The sequence below is a fragment of the Palaemon carinicauda genome, chromosome 5 (genome assembly GCF_036898095.1).
Source record: "Palaemon carinicauda isolate YSFRI2023 chromosome 5, ASM3689809v2, whole genome shotgun sequence".
Taxonomy (NCBI): domain Eukaryota; kingdom Metazoa; phylum Arthropoda; class Malacostraca; order Decapoda; family Palaemonidae; genus Palaemon; species Palaemon carinicauda.
Window position 1 is genome coordinate 137,282,762 of NC_090729.1, and position 21,749 is coordinate 137,304,510.

General features: G+C 38.1%; 1 protein-coding gene across 1 annotated transcript in view; it reads right to left on the minus strand.

The window, feature by feature from the left end:
• Positions 1 to 21,749, minus strand: part of LOC137641162 (lysosomal acid glucosylceramidase-like) — a 358,339-nt gene that overhangs the window by 42,003 nt on the left and 294,587 nt on the right. The window contains exon 9 of the mRNA XM_068373603.1: positions 7,364 to 7,443. Within this exon, the coding sequence (XP_068229704.1) occupies positions 7,364 to 7,443 (80 nt within the window). The remainder of the gene's footprint in view (positions 1 to 7,363; positions 7,444 to 21,749) is intronic.

Here is a 21,749-nt window from a genome sequence, read left to right on the forward strand (position 1 = left end):
AGGGGAGTGCACTGGGCCCAATATTATTCTGTATATATACTACTGGTCTGTCGAAAATACTACAAAGGCTTGGAGTGAAAGTTCTAACTATTTGAAGATGATACTCAATTTTGCTTCTCCATAAATGATAAAGATGACAATACTGAAACTCTAAACCAAACTCTTCCCAGTGTTAGGGAATGGATGACACTCAAATAACTAAAACAAAATGAAAATAAAACCAAGTTTGTGGTGGTTGAAAAGAAAATCAGCATAAGAAACTTGGGTCATATTCAATTAACATAAATAAGAACTCTGGCCGATATCAAAGTTTGTGATCTAGGCATATCACTTGACTGTAACTTGTCTTTCAATGCATAAATAAATAATGTAGTAAAAACTGCTGGTTGTCATCTTAGGAACATTGCTTTTACAAAGAAGTACCTGGATGACCATTCTGTAGAGAAACATGTGATAAACTGTAACTCCATCTACTACAATTTACCAACAAGTGCAACTTAAGAAATTACAAAACATAATAAACTGAAAAGCAAGACTGATAAAAGGTGTCCCACTCCGAGAATAGATCACTCCTACATTAAGTGATTTATACTGACTGTCTATTACAGCAAGAATTGAGTTTAAAATATGTACAATAACCAATCAAGTTAGAGCTGGACACCCAAAATATCTAAGAGACTTACTACATATTGTGCAGCCAACAAACTGTGTTCACACAGGAACAGATACAGATGATTTCAAATCATTAGAATGTAGATATACAGTATGTCTACTGTAGGCTCTGGAACTTTCATATATGCAGCCCTGATACTATACAATAATCTCCCACTAGACCACCAAAAGACTGAGGATATTAAGGCTTGCATGAAGAAACTGTAGACTTTCTTGTTCTCTAAGTGCTTTGATAGTGTGGATTTGACAATAAATGACAAATATGAAGTGTGTAATGTTGAATGACTTGGTAGGAACATGATAAAATAACTGTGGTCCTGCAGAGAGGAAGGTTCCCATGCTCTATAAGACCAGAAAAGCAGCCCTTGAAGTAAGTACACGCAGCTCGTTCACCCACCTCGTTAGAGGTCGGTAGGCATTCACTCGGGAAAGGCTATTAAGGCTGAGGGACACTAGTTGTACCAGCAACTTATCCGCAAGGAGAAAATTTTCCCCTCTGATATATCAGAAAATCGGATGGGTTCTGGGTTACCTGGTCAGCCAATTACCCAGCGCAGTAGCTGAAACTTCCCAGGGATTGTGACTGTTGGTCCCCCTCCCCCCACCCCCACACGAAGGGTTGGTAAGTTCCACTGGGTGGAAAAAGAAATCTTGACTCTCAGGCAAAAGGTCAAGAAATCTTGACTCTCAGGCAAAAGGTCAAGAAATCTTGACTCTCAGGCAAAAGGTCAAGTCTCATCGGTTAATCCCAAGGGGCCAAGAGATTACCTAGCAAGTAAACATCTCAAGTTGATTGATGTCAAGACGTGCTACTCAACTGCTATGTTGTAGGGGGAAATCCTGTCCTCCAACTGCCTTGAATTCAGTGAGAGTTGGCCGTGTAAAAATGCTTACAGATTGGTAATACCAGGGTAGCCAGTACTCTCCAGAGGAAGATGGGATTACAGGGAATCTCCTTAGTAATTGCCGTCAGGCAAGAGACCAGTTGCTAATGACCGATCACAGGCAAGTACTTCCGAAAGGAAGGATTGAGATATATCTTCAATCTATTGGACAGGTAATGTATCCATAAGTCCATCTACAAACCAGAAACACAGACCGAGGAGGCGGGAGAAACATACGGGCGCATCCCGAATGATTCGTTGCGTCCGGGACATTTGTATTACTTCGTTTTTGATCTGCAAAACTGGCATAAGTTTCAAATGTTTCCTCACCGGGAACAAATTCACTTATGCAGAGTCTCAGAGTTTAAGTATTTTAAAAGCTAAGACGGCTGTTCTGAAAGTTAGGAAGGAACTACCTAAAAAGAAGGCAGAGTTTACTTGAGGGTAGCCCACCTATGTCTGGTTACAGGAAGGTAGGAGGATAAGGCATAACCTGACTTCCCGTATATAGCCATCAAAACTAATGATCTATTAGAATGGAGTTTTAATTGTATGATGGTACATAATCCTTGTCGGTCGAACAGATGTCTTGCCCTTAAGCGGTTGCGCATGCGTAATTTCTTTGCCTTCGGTAAGTGTTCAAAAGAGCCTGAGCCTGTTTGCAGGAATAATGTATGAGCAACAAATCCCATTATTGCCAAAAGAAATTGATTGTTGACTAGCTGTAGCATCATTAACATGTTCCTGAGCAAGTGTGGGCGTGCAAAAATTAAATGCCGCTAGCGTAGCTATCACACTTATGTTGGTATTAAATATTTGCCTGCCCTGCCTTATGGAGTCCTCTAGTAAATACTTAATTGCTATTGTTCGTAGATGTAAGCAGAAACTGACACTATCCCCTTGGGACTAGAGGCTTGCAAAAATCAACCTTGCTAGATATGTCTCTCAAGTCCGTTGTGCGAGCTCTCCATTCTGTGGGGAAACAAACCCGAGAAAGTAACCCCAAAGATTTACGCTTCCCAAAACTCGGCGTCTAACAAGAACTCGTTGTGGCATGCAGCTGCCACAAGTGATCAGCAGTAAACCGTATTTGCTGCATAAACCCTGCGGTTTCATCTTGGCGAGCAACCATGTGCAACCAAAGGAGTTTGATTCAGCGTTCATGGGTTGTTAGCAAACGCCTATAGTTGTGTAAACATTCTCAGGGAAGAGAGTTTTCCCTGAAGAAATGTAGTCTTACATGTAAGGGTGTGTCAGCCCTGAATACAAAGAACGCAAACATTGGGCAGGTTTGTTCAGGATTGCCAGCGAACGCCGGCAAGCTGGCCAGCATGCGCTAGTGAACGTTAGCGAGCAGTGGCGAGCATTAGCGAATGTTAGTGAACCCTATCGGGTGACAGTGAACGCTGACAAACACTGGCGAAGAGAGAATTGACTCTTACCTGTAATGATGGATACAGGTAATGTGAGTGAGTGTGTGCACTTGTGGCAACAGTAAGCTGAAGCTCTGTGCACTACCGAAGTAGTGTGCACTTGCAAGCTGGCGATTAGGGTCTCACAAACTCGAATGGGTACTAAGGCGAGCAACCTGGGCTGCTCGCAGACCTTTGTTAGGCAGAAGAGCTCGCCAACCCACCTGGCTAGTGGTCAGTGGATGGATGTGCAACACTGTGCATGATTCCCTGCAAAACTAAGGTCTTTGCTCAGTACTCATGCTCATCCTACCGCACAAGGGGAGCTGGTGAGCAGCCTTATGTCATACCCTCAGAATGGAACGAAAATGCTGGTGCTGAATCTGAAGACCAGCCGTTTCTCCCTTTTAGGAGGTTGAAACCATGAGGCGGAAGTCCCAAAGGGCTTTGCCTCACATAGCGCTTAAACTGTTATGCACAATGAGGCCTGATGTTGGAAATAACCTCGAAAATTTATACCCTACAAGTAGTTTCTCCCTCATAACAGGTGGAAACCACGAGGCACAGATCCCAAAGAACCTGACATCACAAAGCTCCAAAAGCTTTGTTGTGCCCAAAGGCACGATGTCAGCAATATCCCCAAAGAGTTAATGTCTCGTAGATGGGACTGGCAGCGGCTGCAAGCGGTCAGCAGTTATCAACATCTGTGGCAAAGTCCCCAAAGAAAAGTTGCAAACGAGACTTGTTTTGTACTCTGAGGGTACAGCAGCGATGAGTAGCAACTGCAAGCATTCACCTAATTCCTTAGTCGCCACAATCCAAAGGTCTTTGCTTTGAAGAATAAGGGTGGGGCATGGACGAATTCAATTCCATCCGGAGGAATTCCCCAAAGAGGAAACCATACAGGCGAAAGCAGTCTTTCCCACACATGGGAGAGGTGACCAGCCTCTGTTGCCAGTCTTGGCAATTCTTGCAAGCAGAAAGATTGCTGAACAGTGGATAGTGGGAGTAACTCTCCATCGGAAGGGAAAGTTGCCCAACACCTGGTGAAGGTTAACTCTTCCCGTCAACAAGCTGAACTCAAGTTGAAGGTCGACATCAAGTGCTGCCAGTGAAACATAGCCGAAGCTCGTTTCTGGGTTCACCGCGAGGGGATCACCCTGACTGGAAAACCCCCAAAGGGAACCAGTCTGCCACTGCTCTTGTTCCTACCCCAAAGCTGCAAAAACGTACGTTAACAGAGGCAGAGTGCTGCAGTAAACTGTAACACTCTCAGAACCACTCCTTAGTGGGGAGACCCGAAAGCGCCAAATTGAAGCAGGAGTTGCTGCAAGCTGCGATGGTAGAGACTTCCCTTGGATTGGAGGTGGGTGAGGTTGCTTTGCTAAGAGAAGTAAAAGTATTCACACTAAAGGAAAGTCCGAGGTCACCACCTGAAAAAAAAAAAAAACTTTTTAATCTCTTAGGTCACGTTTTTAATCGTAAACCAGTTAAAAGGTTTTGAATGGAGAGAAAGAATACGTTTTTACTCTACAGAGCCGAAATAAAAAGTGATCTTTGTTTACTAGTGCTTGTATGAGCGGGATGATTGGTCTACCCACACTAACCCCCAGCCCCTGCCGCTAAATAGCGGAGGGTAGTTACACCTCACAAATACGCTACCAGCTGGTTTAAGCTATCTCTGAAATAATACTCCTCTAGAAAGAGCGTAAGTATTGTATCTAGTATCGGAACAAATAGATTTAAGGACCATGTTTAGTTTTCAATATCCTTCTGTCTGAGAGTTTAGTTGCAGATAAAATAAGTTGAAAGCTTGCGCTGTGGAACTATTTTTCAGTAAGATTCAAGGGTGTTGGGTTTGAATTTTGCATTCACCACATCATGTTGGTAGCACAAATATTATAGCATCTGAGAGACCACTCTCCATTCTTAAGCTACTTTTACCTTGAGTGTCCTGGTAAAATAAATAGCCATAATGCCCCTCTGGTCAACACATTATCATATGGGTGAAATTCACCACACAGGTCCTAATCCTCTTTGAATGTTGGCACTGTTCCCAACTAAGAAATATCTTTTATTTATTTGCAGGTAATAGGCTAGTCAAGATATCACTTACTGAGATAATATCACAAGATATTTATAGTTTGACATTGGGTTCTCCAACACATACAATGTATCACTTGACTTATTCCTTACACCTTCTTTCTTCTACAAATGATATCCCAAAGCCTACTTCAACCTTCGCTCAATGAAATGGGCAGTTATTGTAATTGCCTTCTTCTAATAAATAAATCCAATATATTTTTTTTTTATTGATGGTTACTATAATTATCCTCATAAATCCAGCTAATATTCTTCGGGGTTGAATTAGCCTTCCACTGTCTTGTGTCATTCTCTCGTTCAGTGTACATTTAATTATTTCTTCTTTCCCACAGTTATCCTACATTAAGATGTTGGTTGCCCAATCAAAGGCCTCCTCTTACACCAAAACGTCTTTTCATATCACCCTTCACATTATCTCACCATCTAATTCTCTGTCTCCCTCTCAATCTTCTCCTCTACAAAAAAGTCCAAAATAACCAACATGGTGAGGGGGAAGGGGAAGAAGGGAACGAACTTAACACCCCTTTAGTTCCTCTTTGAAGGAGGTGCATGCGCACATACACATATAGAAATGAACATCCCCATACCGATACCCTAATCAAGTGGTGAGTTTTAATAATACTTTGGGCTTTATTAAGAACTATGTGTGGATTCTTGGTTTCCTTTACTTGACGTGCCCTTTTGTTGAGTTCTGAAATGTTTATAAAACTTATTACTGTCAAATCCAAAAGTGGTCTCCACCCATCTTGACATCATGGGTACAAGGGGCAACCAGTTAAAATACCATGGTGGGGATCTAAATCCTCCTCTATTACATTAACCTCTAGTTTTCAATCTCTAATTCCAAAACATGAGCTGCGGCTGAATTGGTTAGATATTTTTTATTATTATCACTACTATGCAAGTGACAACCCTAGTTGGAAAAGCAGGACGTTATAAGTCCAAGGCCTCCAACAGAGAAAAATGGCCAAGTGAGGAAAGGAAACAAGGAAATAAACCAACTACAAGAGAAGTAATAAACAATTAAAATAAAATATTGTAAGAATAGTAACAACATTAAACCAGGTCTTTAATTTTTAAGTTGGAAATGGAAGGGGTTCCTTGGACACTGGAGGATTTGAGGACATAGGAATTTAATGCCCTTCATTTAACACAAAAGGACCCTAGGACCGTGTTGAAGGAATTCCCAATCTTGATGATAGTGAGAAAGCATTCACCCTACCAAGACCTCTATGGAAAGGCCGTCACTAATTTCTTTTATAGGAGTGATGAATTATGTGGCAATGCAGCTGGATCATCTGTTATAACAATACCCCAAAGTCCAACCATTGTCTCGTGAAGGCTCCCTAGAAGTGATAGGAGCATATTCATGAGAAATAGCATTCACTGTGTGGTATGGCAAATAAGGTTCCCGTGAGAATTACCTCAGAGGGGGGAATGGTGTGACCCAATTAAAGTAGTTGTGCAGAGAAGAGGTCTGCCAAGGTGGGGGAAGGAGGGAGGGGATTGTGGAGCTAGTGTCATTGAGGAGGGGGTTCTTAAACTCCCGCACCTATTCAAGAGGCTTACGCCAGTGTTTAAACTACTAACAAGTTCAAAATGACCAACATGGTGAGGGGGAAGGGGAAGAAGGGTACGGACTTAACACCCATTTTGTTCCTCTTAGAAGGAGGTATCGATACCCTAAACAAGCGGTGAGTTTTAATAATACTTTGGGTTTTATTAATGACTATGTGTGGATTCTTGGTTCCCTTTACTTGACGTGCCCTTTTGTTGAGTTCTGAAGGCTATTTCAACAACAACATTATCAATTCAATTCATGTGCAAAATTGGACACAAATACAGTGTAGAAGTAATTACATCGTTTTTGCACATCAGATACTGCTCCAACAACAGTGGAGTACACTTGTTCCCTCACTTAACAAAATTCACAAACACCGAAGCTCGTCTGAAATAGTTTTATCTTTGTCTAAAGAGGTTAAATAATCTTAAAGAATACAAAGATCTGGGAGACATGCCAGTTTTCTTTTCTGAAATAAAAGTAAAAATATAATCACTTAACATAACACTCGGTCTAATTTATAAGTCCAACGTGAGCAACCCTGAAATTTACATGCCACATTTGAGCTGCATCTGGATTTCAAAAATGCATAACTCTCATAATTATAATTCAGAAACATTTAAAATTTTTGGTCCCGTTGAATGAATTTGCACTCTATGAATTTAATCAATTTAAAAGTAAGATAATAAATGTACTTATCCTTCTTACAAACTATTGCTGATGTTCCATACCTCAATGATATCTGAAGCATAATTCTGAGCTCGAACCCAGGATCCTAGTACAACCTTTAGTGGCTGCCATGGCCATTGTCCTGTTACATAACGAAAGAGAAAATAATTAAAAGAAAACTCTGTTGAATTTGCTACTAAGTAACATTTCCTCATAAATAAAGATTTAAATAAGGCAAGATTATGAAATATTTTGGCCACATTTGTTGGAAGTGTAAAATAACTATCCAATTACTTCAAAATATATACGATATACAGTTTTCTATGTAACTTCACTGAATAATACTACAAGCTTTTCAAGATATAGTTACAAATCAGTATCCAAGTAAAGGAATTTTTAAAAGCCCCTGTATTTTCTAAGTAATATAATGCGGTAAAAATAGAATGTTTGTTTCACAATCACAAACCTCTTTATTTCAATTAAGCATTTGGCAATCATAGCATCACCACTACTTGATAGCTAAAACATTACTGAAAGGCCTCCATATTAAACTAGGATGAAAATCCCTAGCAAAACATCCAATGTTTTTGAGCTTTGCCAAGTTGAAGTCAAATAGAGGCTAGGAAGATGAGCTATGTGACTACTATGCAAACAGCACAGGTAATACAATGGCACTTTTGCACTCTGACCATCTAGACCCAAATCTCTAAAAAGCAAAGCCGAAAAATTTACTTGAATCTGGAAGCCAAGAGTACGATCACACACGGTAAAAAACTTTATTCAGATTTAAAATATGATTTGCCAATGCCTACCATGGACTGTGCACTACACATAGTTAAATACTAGAAGCTAAAAGCATATTAGAAAAGTTGGGCAGGGGGATTAAACATGACTGATTCCATAACTACTTGACCTAATAGACATGCATACAATTTGATATAATTTTGATTGACTGGCATTCCCAAAATTATTCACCAGTAAACTGAGCAACAGGTAGCTTCCATTCACATAGAATTGATGAGATAATGCTATTAGTTCATGGTCAACTAACATTATAAAAATAACATTATATATAAAGTTGAACATTCCCAAGGTATGTCTTCTCAGAAAATAAGTTGGTGTTTAAGGGTAATTTACAATTTGATGCACGTGCCGACCAAGAAAACCACATTCTTCATCTTCTCTTGATGCAGTTCTTTAGGCTTACCAAAATGACACAGAAGAGAACCAAACTCATAAAAATTCTTATTAGCAAAACTGTATTCATATTTTGAAAAGCAAAATGCTACAAGCCTCAATGCTCTGATAGGGAAAGCTGCCCATTATCTGTAAAAACACTGCACCTACTTCCAATCAGACACATCTTGAATTTCTCAGCCATTGTCCAATGAGGACCACATAATTCTTTCATACCTCTTTAAGGATCGACTGCATTACTGGATGTATTTACATCAATTTCTAAAGTAAAGTTTTTACCAAATTCAATCCCTTGCCAAATGGGAGCATTTATAAGTGATTGTTTTAATGTCAAAAATGCCTGTCCTTCTTTCTCCTGCCATTTATCCACAAGTTTCTTGTTTGAATTTTTTTTATTTTTCCTTCTAACAGTGTGTTGAGGGGTTTAGCAATTTGAGTTTTTTTTTTTTTTTATAAAACGCCTATAGAAACTACAGAACCCTGAAAAACCTCTAACCTCTTTTAGTCTCTGGTCGTTTCCACTCTTCTACAGCCCTTACTTTTTCTGTGTCTGGATCAATACCGATTACAAAATCTAAACATCTGACACTAGTCTTAAGAAAATGACATTTATTCGGCTTTAACTTCAGACCAAAATTCCTTAATCTTTTTAATAATAATTCATTTTTTTCTAATTGTTCTTCGATTGACTTTGTAAAAATGATAAGATCATCCAGATAGATAAGTAAAAAATCATAAAGAAAATCTCCCAAAATGTTTTCCATGCACCTCTGAAAAGTAGCAGGGCTATTTATGAGTCCCATTGGACACCTTCTGTACTGGAAATGACACCAAGGGACAGAAAATGCTGTCTTATGCCTGTCTTCTTTTTTCAATAGGACCTGATGATAACCTTGTGCCAAGTCAAAAGTAGAAAAGAATTACCTTTCTCTAATACGTCCAGACTTTCAGATATTCTCGGTAGAGGTAAAGCGTCCTTGACAGTTATCTTATTCAACCTCCGGTAATCAATAGTCAACCTAAGTCCCCCTCCTTTCTTTTTTACCAAAACTATTGGAGCAGCATAAGGGCTTTTACTTTCCTCGAAAACTCCTCTTCTTGTCAGATCCTCTAACAGTTCTTTGGCCTCTGGTAATAATGCAGAGGCAATTCGCCTGTATGGTAGTTCAATTGGCGTTTCATTTGTTAGTTGTATTTCATGTTCCCATCCCTTTGCTGTACCCAAGTCCTCTTCATGAAGCTCAAAACAGTCTCTATACCTATGAATAAGCTCTTCCACTGTACATAATGTCTCTTCATTTATGTTTTCATAAACCTGTATTCCTAAAGCTTTCCTAAAATCCCTTAATTCTCTTTTTGTTAATATCTTTTTATCTGAACATGTCTTTTTGTTTTCTACTACGGCTAAGATTGCTTCTGCAATCCACCCATTTGCCTCTTATTTCAACCCATTCAATGGCTGTAAAACTAGGAACTATATGTACACCTGGCTGTAAATCGTCAATTTATTTTCACTTATAATGTCTTCTAACAAAATATTCTCCCTAGGAACATTCTTCAGTTTATCAATATATACTTCGATACCCTTTCTACTTCGACCAGGGATTTTCCTATTTTGTGTAGGTACAAAAATTGCATAACCCAATTGCTCATCGTCTGCCTAAACTTTGAGATTTTGAGCTACCCTTCGCATGCAACAATCTAACTTTTAATTTTTTCTCTTTTGACCACCGCAGTCGATTCCACCTTCAAATAAATGGATAGTCCCCATTCCTTGAATAAAGACGTTAAAATATTCATACCTAACATGCAATCTTGTTTAGTATTAATTCCTAGACCCCTCACTCCTTGATCCTATTTACCGTAAAGTACACATTTCTCTACACAAATGCCATTAACATTTATTTTTACAACGACATATCCTAAAATGCTCAATTCATTTCCAGCTATGTCGTATATGTAATTACTATCACTGAAGAGATTCATATTTTTAGGTTTCAGGAATCTATTGTACCATCTGTCTGATATTAAGCTACAGTTAGCCCTAGAATCTAATAATCCTAGAACACTAACATCACCAATTCTCACCATCAGATTAAGAGTCTCACCTCTCCTATGTAATTCTCCATTGTTTTGATTTTCACTGCACAATGAACGCACAAGGCTTACAACTTCCACTTCCTTTCTCTTATTGTTAATTTATTCTTCATTAAGCCGGACGCTAATTATTACGCCCAGCTTTGCCAGTTTCCCTGCTCGATTGTCTCTTAATCACAATGAATTTCTCTTGACTATATTTTCCTCTTTATCGTTACCAGGGACTGAACTATCATAACAGTTTCTTTGTTAAACCTTTTATAAGGAGCATACATGTATGAGGGGAAGCATTTTTCCAGAAACATGTCTGGAGAATATATATATATATATATATATATATATATATATATATTTAAATATATATATATATATATATATATATATATATATATATTTAAATATATATATATATATATATATATATATATATATATATTTGTATATATATATATATATATATATATATATATATATATAGATTTATATATATATATATATATATATAGATTTATATATATATATATATATATATATATATATATATTTATATATATATATATATATATATATATATATACACAAACACACACACAGAGTTTCTTACTTCCCTCATGATCAAACACTTCTTCAGGCATATGAGAGACTTGGATGCTCAAAATTGAAACATTCAGTCATCTTGTATCATTGCCATATGGAAGTTGGGGATGCAAATGTCCTCTGTACCAGCCCGCAACTTTTTTCATTTCTCCAATTTGCGTAGCTTTCTTTCTCTCTCTCTCTCTCTCTCTCTCTCTCTCTCTCTCTCTCTCTCTCTCTCTCTCTCTCTCTCTCTCTCTCTCTCATTGACCCCGATTGGATTGAATTTTCTTCTTTGACTTTCAAACCAGTAACAGAAAATTAACTTCTCTGACGTTCTGGGGTTATTTTTATAAATTGCTGCTAAACGTTTATTTGTCTGGAAACATCTGCTTTAGTTTCATAAGCCTGGGTCCTTCGAGTACCATTCGATTAGCAACTTTGCCTCTCTTCTATCGGATCCCAAAGGCAGCTTCCTTCCATAAAAGAATTACAGACAGTCATGTTTACAGGGCAAGTGAAACTTAATTAACCAACAGCTAAATTACATCTGGTAAATAAGTATAACTCCGTCCATCGTGTCCCTCCGGAGGTACGAACATGGGCACTGAATTTACACCCCCTTGGTACTCGTTATTGACGTCACCAGCTCTTCTTTCTGCTTCGCATTGTTGATTGGTAAAGGTGCGTCCAAGATCGAGAGAATACAAGGTCTACTCACGCGCATGTTGCGACGTCATCGTAAGTGGGTCCAATACAGAGAATGGTGAAAACGTGAGTGAATACGTTAGGTAATAGAGGAAACGTACAGGTACCACAGAGTTTCTGGGAGACTTACCTATGTCATGTTCTGCAACCGTTAAAATGGGGGTCCAATTTGGAAATATATTCTTGTCGTTCATTTTTGACATATTTAATAAAGAAATTTAAAGGTTAATCTTTGTGTAGAGGGCAAACAAGTATCCAAATCTATGAATCCATTTACCCCAAACAATTATCTATGTCTATGAAGAAAACAATTTGTCAAACTTGAGGGATATGGCATGAATTATCAATGATATGAGGATTACCTGCTGAAGAATAACATGCCACTGGCCAACTCTCATTTCTGTGTACACTTGTTACAGCTACTGAATACCCCTATATCTTACTATATTACTAATTGAAGAATAAACATTATAGATTATCAAGAAAAAACTTTAATGCTAAAATTATTTTGGAACTTAAATTGCATACCAAGGTTCGAATCGAATAAAATGCAAAAGTCATTTCAGATTTTATTTCACTTAACCAATTTACATAATTTATTTTTTACTTTTCTCGGCGAGTTTGATAAGTTCCTGTTTAAAACTCGCAACCGAAAATACAGTCTGCATTTAACAAAAAACTTTATAACATCATTTGGTAGGTTCACATATTTGCATATTTCTGTGCACACTTTGGATGTGGAGTTTACCTTATCCTTTAAGGATTTGTCTCCGTGGTAACAATTAAACAATTTTCTCCATTTGCTTCAAAGTGCCGACTGCATATGTAAGAATTGACTGGATTAAATCTTTCTGTTTTTTGCAAAACATAATGCACTTATTTCTCATATATTCATCCTTTGGAAATCTATGGTAAGTTATTTTAGACCCTTTCACATATGTTTTTTCTGCATCCGGACACTGCACAATGGGACGGCATAATTATTTTAGTTACACATAAATACTCTAAAAGAAAACGGAGACACGTTCCCGACTCCAGCCACACCTGGACTGAGGCCGGAATTTTTACGAACCCTCGGCCAGGCACTTCTAGTGACGTCACTGAGCAAAAGACCTCATTACTAGTTAGCTGTTGAGTAGACCTTGTATTCTCTCAATCTTGGGTGCGTCCACACGGTCGAACAGTGTCTGTCGGACAAACACTGTTATCATATCTAAATTGAAAGAGAATGATGTCATAAGCGATGAAATGAGGGAAGTTGATATGGTAACAAACAGTGGTACCAGATGAAGTTGACTACCGAGATTTCTACTCTTTTTACCAGACAAAGACCGGAAGAAATGTCTGAAGCTGATGTCCGCTGGCATCTCTGTTATCTATGTCAGTGTTATAATCTGTACTAGAGAATCAAGTAGTAGTTATCAGCTTCAAGTATGGCGCATCATAACCATAGTACACCATAAAATAAAAGCACAATCCAATAAATTAAATTAATGCAGCATGATTATTCCTGCTCTTTTGAGAACAATGGAATGGTACTTACAAGGACTAGTTGCAAAGACGGAGTGAAAAGAGAAGACATCCATTTTAAAGGAATCTCAAACTGAATATGAATCAGACTTTAAAAACTATGTACTGATGGGCCCAAACGCTTCATACATTTCATCGAGAACTTAAAACCTTTTATAACTAAGCAGGACACATGTATGAGAGGAAGCATTTTTCCAGAAGCACGTCTGGAGGCATTACAGAATCACATTTACCTGACATGAAATAACCTTTCAGTGAACTGAGGATGTTATTGTTATTAACGTGCAATGAATAGCCTATATTATGCCAAGAAATAACTAATGTTTGAGACTGGCCATACTTCGGATTGTGTTGTTAACTAAATCCAAACTGTTTCAGTGATAAAGATAAAATGTTAAAAATTTGATTTCCCTGTTCTCGTAGAGAGAGAGAGAGAGAGAGAGAGAGAGAGAGAGAGATTACGTATTTTCCTCACAAGCAAACACTTCTTCGAGCAAATGAGACTTCGGTGTCCATAATTGAAACCGATTCTGGTATGCTATACTCGCATATCGAAACGCCATAATTTGGTTGTGCAAATGTCTTCTGTACCAACTTCCGACTTTTTTATTCTCCAATTTGCGTAGCTCTTCCTTGTAATGACCCATTATGGATTCCATATTCTTTTCGACTCGTAAACCTGTTACAGACACTCCACTTCTCGGAAGTTCTGACGTTATGTTATTTATTGCTGCTACACGTTTATTTCTGTCTTTGTAAACATTTGCTTTGATGTTTTATAAGCATGGGCTCTACCAGTACCGTTTGATTAGCAACTGAGCCTCTCTTCTATCTCAAAGTCAGTTTTCCTCCGTAACTGGATTACAACTAGTCATGTTTACAGGGAAGGTGATACCTAATCTTCTAAAAGTTAAAATTAATCCGGTTAACAAGTAGAACTTCGTCCATAGTGCCACTCTGCCTCCGGAGTATGTCTGAAACTCGGACTCTACGAACACAGGCACTGTCCGACACAACACTTGGGGCTTGTTATTGATGTCATTAGCACTTCTTTCACAATGTTAACTGGTAACGATTGTGTTCGACGGACACTGTTCGACCGTGTCGACGCACCTCAATGGTTGGTGTTCAACGGACTAAAAAAAAAAAAAAAAGAAGAAAAAAAAAGAACCTTGCCGTCATAATTCAAAGCTTGAAATTTTCAGAGAAAAAATTTATACTCTTTAGTTTATTGACCAATATTTACCACCATATAAGAAAGGATAGGAAATTCTATGATTTAAAAACTTATAGGCTTTGAAAATTATAAAAATTTATGTATGAAAAATGGCAATCTTTACAATTATCGCCAATATTGCCAAGTAAAATCTACTCTATAAAATTTTTGATGTAAGCAAACTATCTTTCAAATGGTGAAAACTCGGTTAAAAAAAAAAATAAAACTATATTAAATTTGATGACCCCAAAAATACCATTGTTTTAATGGGATAGAGTCGCACCCTTACGAGACTGAGAGTGAGAATTATGATCTACCCACGCAGCAGTGTTGCCATACAGTCATATGATCCCAACACTAAAGGGGTATGGTGATTACAAGGAAAGAAAATAGATTTTCAGCCAAAGGGTAGACGCCGACATTTAACCAGCTTCGAGAGAGACGCAACATGACACCAGTAATTTTATTATTAAAATTCTGTCTATTAGATATTGTTCCTGCTTTCTATTCAGTACCTGAATCCCATCATAAAATGGAGAAAAACATTAGTTATAATGAATTTATTATTTCAGATCTTTGTAGTCATTTCTGGCAATATTGTTTATTAAGCTCACTGGGCTGATATTATATTTTTCATCATTTTGAAAAACTTTGGCATCCAGATCCTCACAGACCTACAAATTATAGCTATTACTAAGTCCTGTCTTCTATTTAAACTGAAATCAAATACTTTTTACTGTTGCACACGCCCATACTAGTTTGATTTCCAAGTTGGCTTGTTTTTTGTTTTTCTTTATCACTTCTCTTACAGTTATTTCTTAAATTTTGGGGCTATTATCATTCTGCTTCTACAGCTAGTGTGGCAGGATGTCTCAACAACAAACCCCACACCCTTTAATCACTCTTAACATATAATATTCTCAACAATATAAAATTTTCCCTCACGTTATCACCGACTACACTCATGGATAGAGGGGAAATAAAAACAAAACATAACCATGAAGCTATATTTCTTAATCCTAATACATTCGAAAAATACGACAACTACACTTAACATTAATACATAAATAAATACCAATGGGGACACTGCAGTCTACATCATTGAGCAGTCAAAGCAATCATCAGTATCCGACCCTCGTCGTGGCCATAAACATCATCAATCCATCAAGAATGATTCCGATCAATAATTACTAGAGAGCAAAGGTCATTATAATTCGGGTCAAATCTGACAGCACAAGCCTTTTCAAATTCGCAGTTGTGTCCGTTTCAGTTCGCTTGCCACAACAATGGGATTATCAATCAATTCTTCTTCACCAAAGGGTTAACTACTGCACTGTAATTGTTCAGTGGCCACTTTCCTCTTGTTATGGGTAGAAGAGACTCTTTAGTTATGGTAAGCAGCTCTTCTAGGAGAAAGACACTCCAAAATCAAAACATTGTTCTCTAGTCTCGGGTAGTGCCATAGTCTCTCTAACATGGTCTTCCATTGTCTTGGGTTAGAGTTCTCCTACTTGAGGGTACACTCGGGTTCTGTTTTGTTTATCTTCCTCTTGTTTTGTTGAAGTTTTTATAGTTTATATAGGAGATATTTATATTACTGTTGTTACCCTTCTTAAAACTTATTTTTTCCTTGTTTCCTTTTCTCATTGGGCTATTTTCCCTGTTGGAGCCCCTGGCTAATAGCATCCTGCTTCTCCAACTATGGTTGTAACTTACATACATACATATACCAAGGCACTTCCCCCAATTTTGGGGGGTTGCCGACATCAAACAAATGAAACAGAAAAGGGGACCTCTCCTCTCTACATTCCTCCCAGCCTCACAAGGGACTCAACCGAGTTCGGCTGGTACTGCTAGGGGTGCCACAGCCCACCCTCCCACATTATCCACAACAGATGAAGCTTCATAATGCTGAATCCTCTACTGCTGCTGCCTCCGCGGTCTTCCAAGGCACCGGAGGAAGCAGCAGAGCCTACCGGAACTGCGTCACAATCGCTCCCCATTCATTTCTATTTCTAGCACGCTCTCTTGCCTCTCTCACAACTATCCTCCGATCACCCAGAGCTTCCTTCACTCCATCCATCCACCCAAAAATTGGCCTTCCTCTTGTACTTCTCCCATCAACTCTTGCATTCATCACCTTCTTTAGCAGACAGCCATTTTCCATTCTCTCAACATGGCCAAACCACCTCAACACATTCATATCCACTCTAGCTGCTAACTCATTTCTTACACCCATCCTCACCCTCACTACTTTGTTCCTAACCTTATCTACTCGAGATACATCAGTCATACTCCTTAGACATTTCATCTCAAACACATTCAATTTCTGTCTCTCTGTCACTTTCATTCCCCACAACTCCGATCCATACATCACAGTTGGTACAATCACTTTCTCATACAGAACTCTCTTTACATCCATGCCCAACCCTCTATTTTCTACTACTCCCTTAACTGGCCCCAACACTTTGCATCCTTCATTCACTCTCTGAGGTACATCTGCTTCCACTCCACCATTTGCTGCAACAACAGACTCCCAAGTACTTAAACTGATCCACCTCCTCAAGTAACACTCCATTCAACATGACATTCAACCTCGCACCACCCTCCCTTCTCGTACATCTCATAGCCTTACTCTTACCCACATTAACTCTCAACATCCTTCTCTCACACACCCTTCCAAATTCTGTCACTAATCGGCCAAGCTTCTCTTCCGCGTGTCTCAGCCTCACTCTCACCGGAAACAAATCGTTCATTTCATTTCCTATCCTGACACATGCTTTCCTACCTTTGTAGAAACTTTTCACTGCTTGCAACAACCTTCCACCAACTCCATATAACCTCATCACATTCCACATTGCTTCCCTATCAACTCTATCATATGCTTTCTCCAGATCCATAAACGCAACATACACCTCCTTACCTTTTGCTAAACATTTCTCGCATATCTGCCTAACTGTAAAAATATGATTCATACAACCCCTACCTCTTCTAAAACCCCTCTGTACTTCTAAGATTGCATTCTCTGTTTTATCCTTAATCCTATTAATCAGTACTCTACCATGCACTTTTCCCACCACACTCAACAAACTAATAACCCAGGAATTACAACACTCATGCACATCTCCCTTACCTTTATATAGTGGTACAATACACGCACAAACCCAATCTACTGGTACCATTGACAACACAAAACACATATTAAACAATCTCACCAACCATTCAAGTACAGTCACACCCCCTTCCTTCAACATCTCAGCTCTCACACCATCCATACCAGATGCTTTTCCTACTCTCATTTCATCTTGTGCTCTCCTCACTTCCTCTATTGTAATCTCTCTCTCATTCTCATCTCCCATCACCGGCAGCTCAACACCTGCAACAGCAATTATATCTGCCTCCCTATTATCCTCAACATTCAGTAAACTTTCAAAATACTCCGCCCACCTTTTCCTTGCCTCCTCTCCTTTTAACAACCTTCCATTTCCATCTTTCACTGTCTCTTCAATTCTTGAACCAGCCTTCCTTACTCTCTTCACTTCTTTCCAAAACTTTTTATTCTCTTCATATGAATGACCCAATCCCTGACCCCACCTCAGGTCAGCTGCCCTCTTTGCCTCACTTACCTTGCACCTTACTTCCACATTTTTCTCTCTATATCTTTCATACGTCTCTACACAATTACTCTGCAGCCATTCTTCAAAAGCCCTCTTTTTCTCTTCCACTTTTACCTTCACTCCTTCATTCCACCATTCACTGCCCTTCCTCATGCTGCCTCCAACAAACTTCTTGCCACACACATCACTTGCAATCCCAACAAAATTTTCTTTTACTAACTTCCACTCCTCCTCTAAATTACCCGTTTCTCTTACTTTCACTTCGTCATATGCCATTTTCAACCTTTCTTGATATTTACTTTTTACCCCCGGTTTTATTAGCTCTTCAACCCTCACTAGCTCCCTTTTACATCCACCTACTCTATTCCCCCACTCTTTTGCTACAGCTAATTTTCCTTCCACCAAAAATGATCAGACATACCGTTAGCCATACCCTTAAACACGTGCACGTCTTTCAATCTAACAAACATTCTTTTAGCTATCAACACATAATCCATTAACGCCCTTTCTACCACTCTTCCATTTGTAACTTAGCAAGTAATAATAATAATAATAATAATAATAATAATAATAATAATAGATGCTCTTATTCAAAACAATACCAAAATCAAAGGACAAGGGAGGATGTGCGATTGTTTTAAAATGTTTAAAATAAATAATCACTTCTAAGTTGGTCGAAAAGATAAATGATAATCCAAGCACTCAAAGCACACAGAACTGTCTCTGACTGCAGTCAAATAAAAAAGCATTCGCTCAAGATATTTACCAATGTCCTAACCTAGCTAAAAACATGAACAAACAACCTCAATTATGCCAACAGTCTTTCTCAAGACAAACAATTATTACTCTCTCTCTCTCTCTCTCTCTCTCTCTCTCTCTCTCTCTCTCTCTCTCTCTCTCTCTCTCTCTCAAAGGATTTGGCAAAAAACATTAAGCAAAAAAAAAAAAAAAAAAAAAAAAAATGAGCCTCCACATTCCCTCCCCTTACTTTGCCAAATCCTTCACACAACACTTACCTTATTTTTTTCATTACCTAGTCACTGTCGGGAACAGGACTTTTGCTTCAAGTAACTGGGCCTTCATATACTCTCTCATTCACTTTTTCCATATCGCTATCATTCATTGGCCTATTACGATTCCCATATATACTCTTATATAATATCTCATACATTCTCCCATGTACCTCATAATCATCTGACCCCAATATCTCACTTATTTCCGTCAACAATTCATCCATTTCATCAAGGCTATTTTCTACTTTAACAAAAGAATCATTCATACTACTTATTCTTCTATCTCTCAGTCTCATGTTTGTTATACTTACTTTTATATTATCTAACGAAAAACCACACACACACTAGAGGTATCATTCATACTCAGCCATGTTTCATCGGTATTAACACATTTATCTTCCATACTCACCTATACATTTACACCTTTGTCATGCCTATTCTGATTCCCATCTATACCTACAAATATTCCCTGTACTTTACCCTCACTAATGATTTTCAAACGCTTCTTTTACATATACACAAGTAACACTAATTGCTTATCTTCCAGTCCTAACTTCACACTCATGCTAGATTCATACTTATTCATTTTCAACCATTTGTTCATCCCATTTTCACGAACATTGATTTTATTCCCTCCACACACAGGAGAATTCACCCACCTGAACCCTCTATTACTTTCCCGAAAATCCTGGCTGGCCTAATCCCTTCTTCCTACAAACGATAGCTATATGCCCATCTACCCCACATGGTACAAATTATGGGGCATGAAGTTGAGCCATAACAAAACTCAAAGTATGACTGTAAGCAGGTCCAGGACAGTGGCTCATCAACATCCTAACCCCTGTGGTATTGATACATACAGTTCCTTTAAGATTTTAATGTGTGATTCTTTGTTTTCAAATTTACTTTTGAGAAACACATTTGGTCAGTCTTTTCTTCAATCGCACAAAAAATTGCTTATTGGGAAAGTCTTTTACGATTTTTGGTGATCAATCTATCATAAAAATATTTTAATTCTTTCATTCTATCTTGTTTCGAGTATTGTTTTCCTGTCTGGTCTTCGACTGCTGATTCTCATCTTAAATTTGTTGGACAGAAACGTGAGATCTACTAAGTATCTTATTCCTGAAGTAAATATTAATATCTGGCATCACCGTTTAGCTAGTTCTTAATGACCCTTGCATAAGATTTTCTATAATTCTGACCATCCTTTGCCTTCAGATCTTCCTAGACTGTACCATCCTATCCAGTGAACTAGTATGCAGTTAATTCTAACAGTCTTGCCTTCTCCATCATAAGACTCAACACTACACCGTATTCTATAAGTTTTATTGCAGCTGTGACCAGATTGTGAAATGATCTTCCTAATCAGACAGTTGAATCAGTGGACCTTCAGAAGTTCCAACTTACAGAGAATGCATATGTTGAACATATTGAGATAAATCTCTCTTAACAGTTTATATATGGCTGATCTATTTCAATGTTGCTACTGATCCTAAGATATTTTCTATTCATTACTTCCCATATATAGTTTATCTATTTCCTTTCGTCACTGGACTATTTACCCTGTTCCTTTCCAACTACGGTTGTAGCTAGGCCTAAGCTAGTAAATACATTATCAATAATAATAGAGAGAGTTGCCATGACTCGATCTAGGGGAAGACTGTATTATTGTTATGTACGAATTACAGCACTACAATACTTTACCTAACACTCCTATCTACTACACTATCAGCTACCCTCATCAGCCCTCTCATACCTGCATCTCTAAAACTACCAAATTCCGGCCCACTTTCCTCCATTCCAGTTCTTACACTCACAGTTTTACTTTTTTCCATTCACCCATCCAATTCATAATCCTCAACTATCTCTAAAATATCATCCCATGTTAATCTCTCTCTCTCTCTCTCTCTCTCTCTCTCTCTCTCTCTCTCTCTCTCTCTCTCTCTCTCTCTCTCTCTCTCTCTCTCAGGATTTGGCAAAAACATAGAGCAAAATTTTAAAAAAAATGATCCTCCACACTAGGAGAACAATAATAATAATAATAATAATAATAATAATAATAATAATAATAATAATAATAATAATAATAATAATACAGATATCACAGGAAATCATTATATGTAGTTTAAGGGCCTTATGATTATGATAAAATCTGCTAAGGCAGAGTGGTGTCATAGGGCTTAGTATGCTGGAAGTACCATTGGAGTGTCCTGGGCATATCCAACACAGTATTTGCCCACCAATGCTAAGTCTTTCACAGGAAAACTATTCAACAATACCTTTTTATCCTTCCCGTTCTTTAATTGTTTTCAGTTAATTTTCTGGATCATAGATTCTCTTCTATTCATCGATGACAATACTGTTTTTGATAGCATGAACAAGCAGCATGATAAGAGGGATAAAAAGGACAATAAAACATCTAAATATTGGGACATGTTAGCATATTTTAGCTCAGCTAGTAATTTCCAGATGCTGTTTGCATTACCAAAGC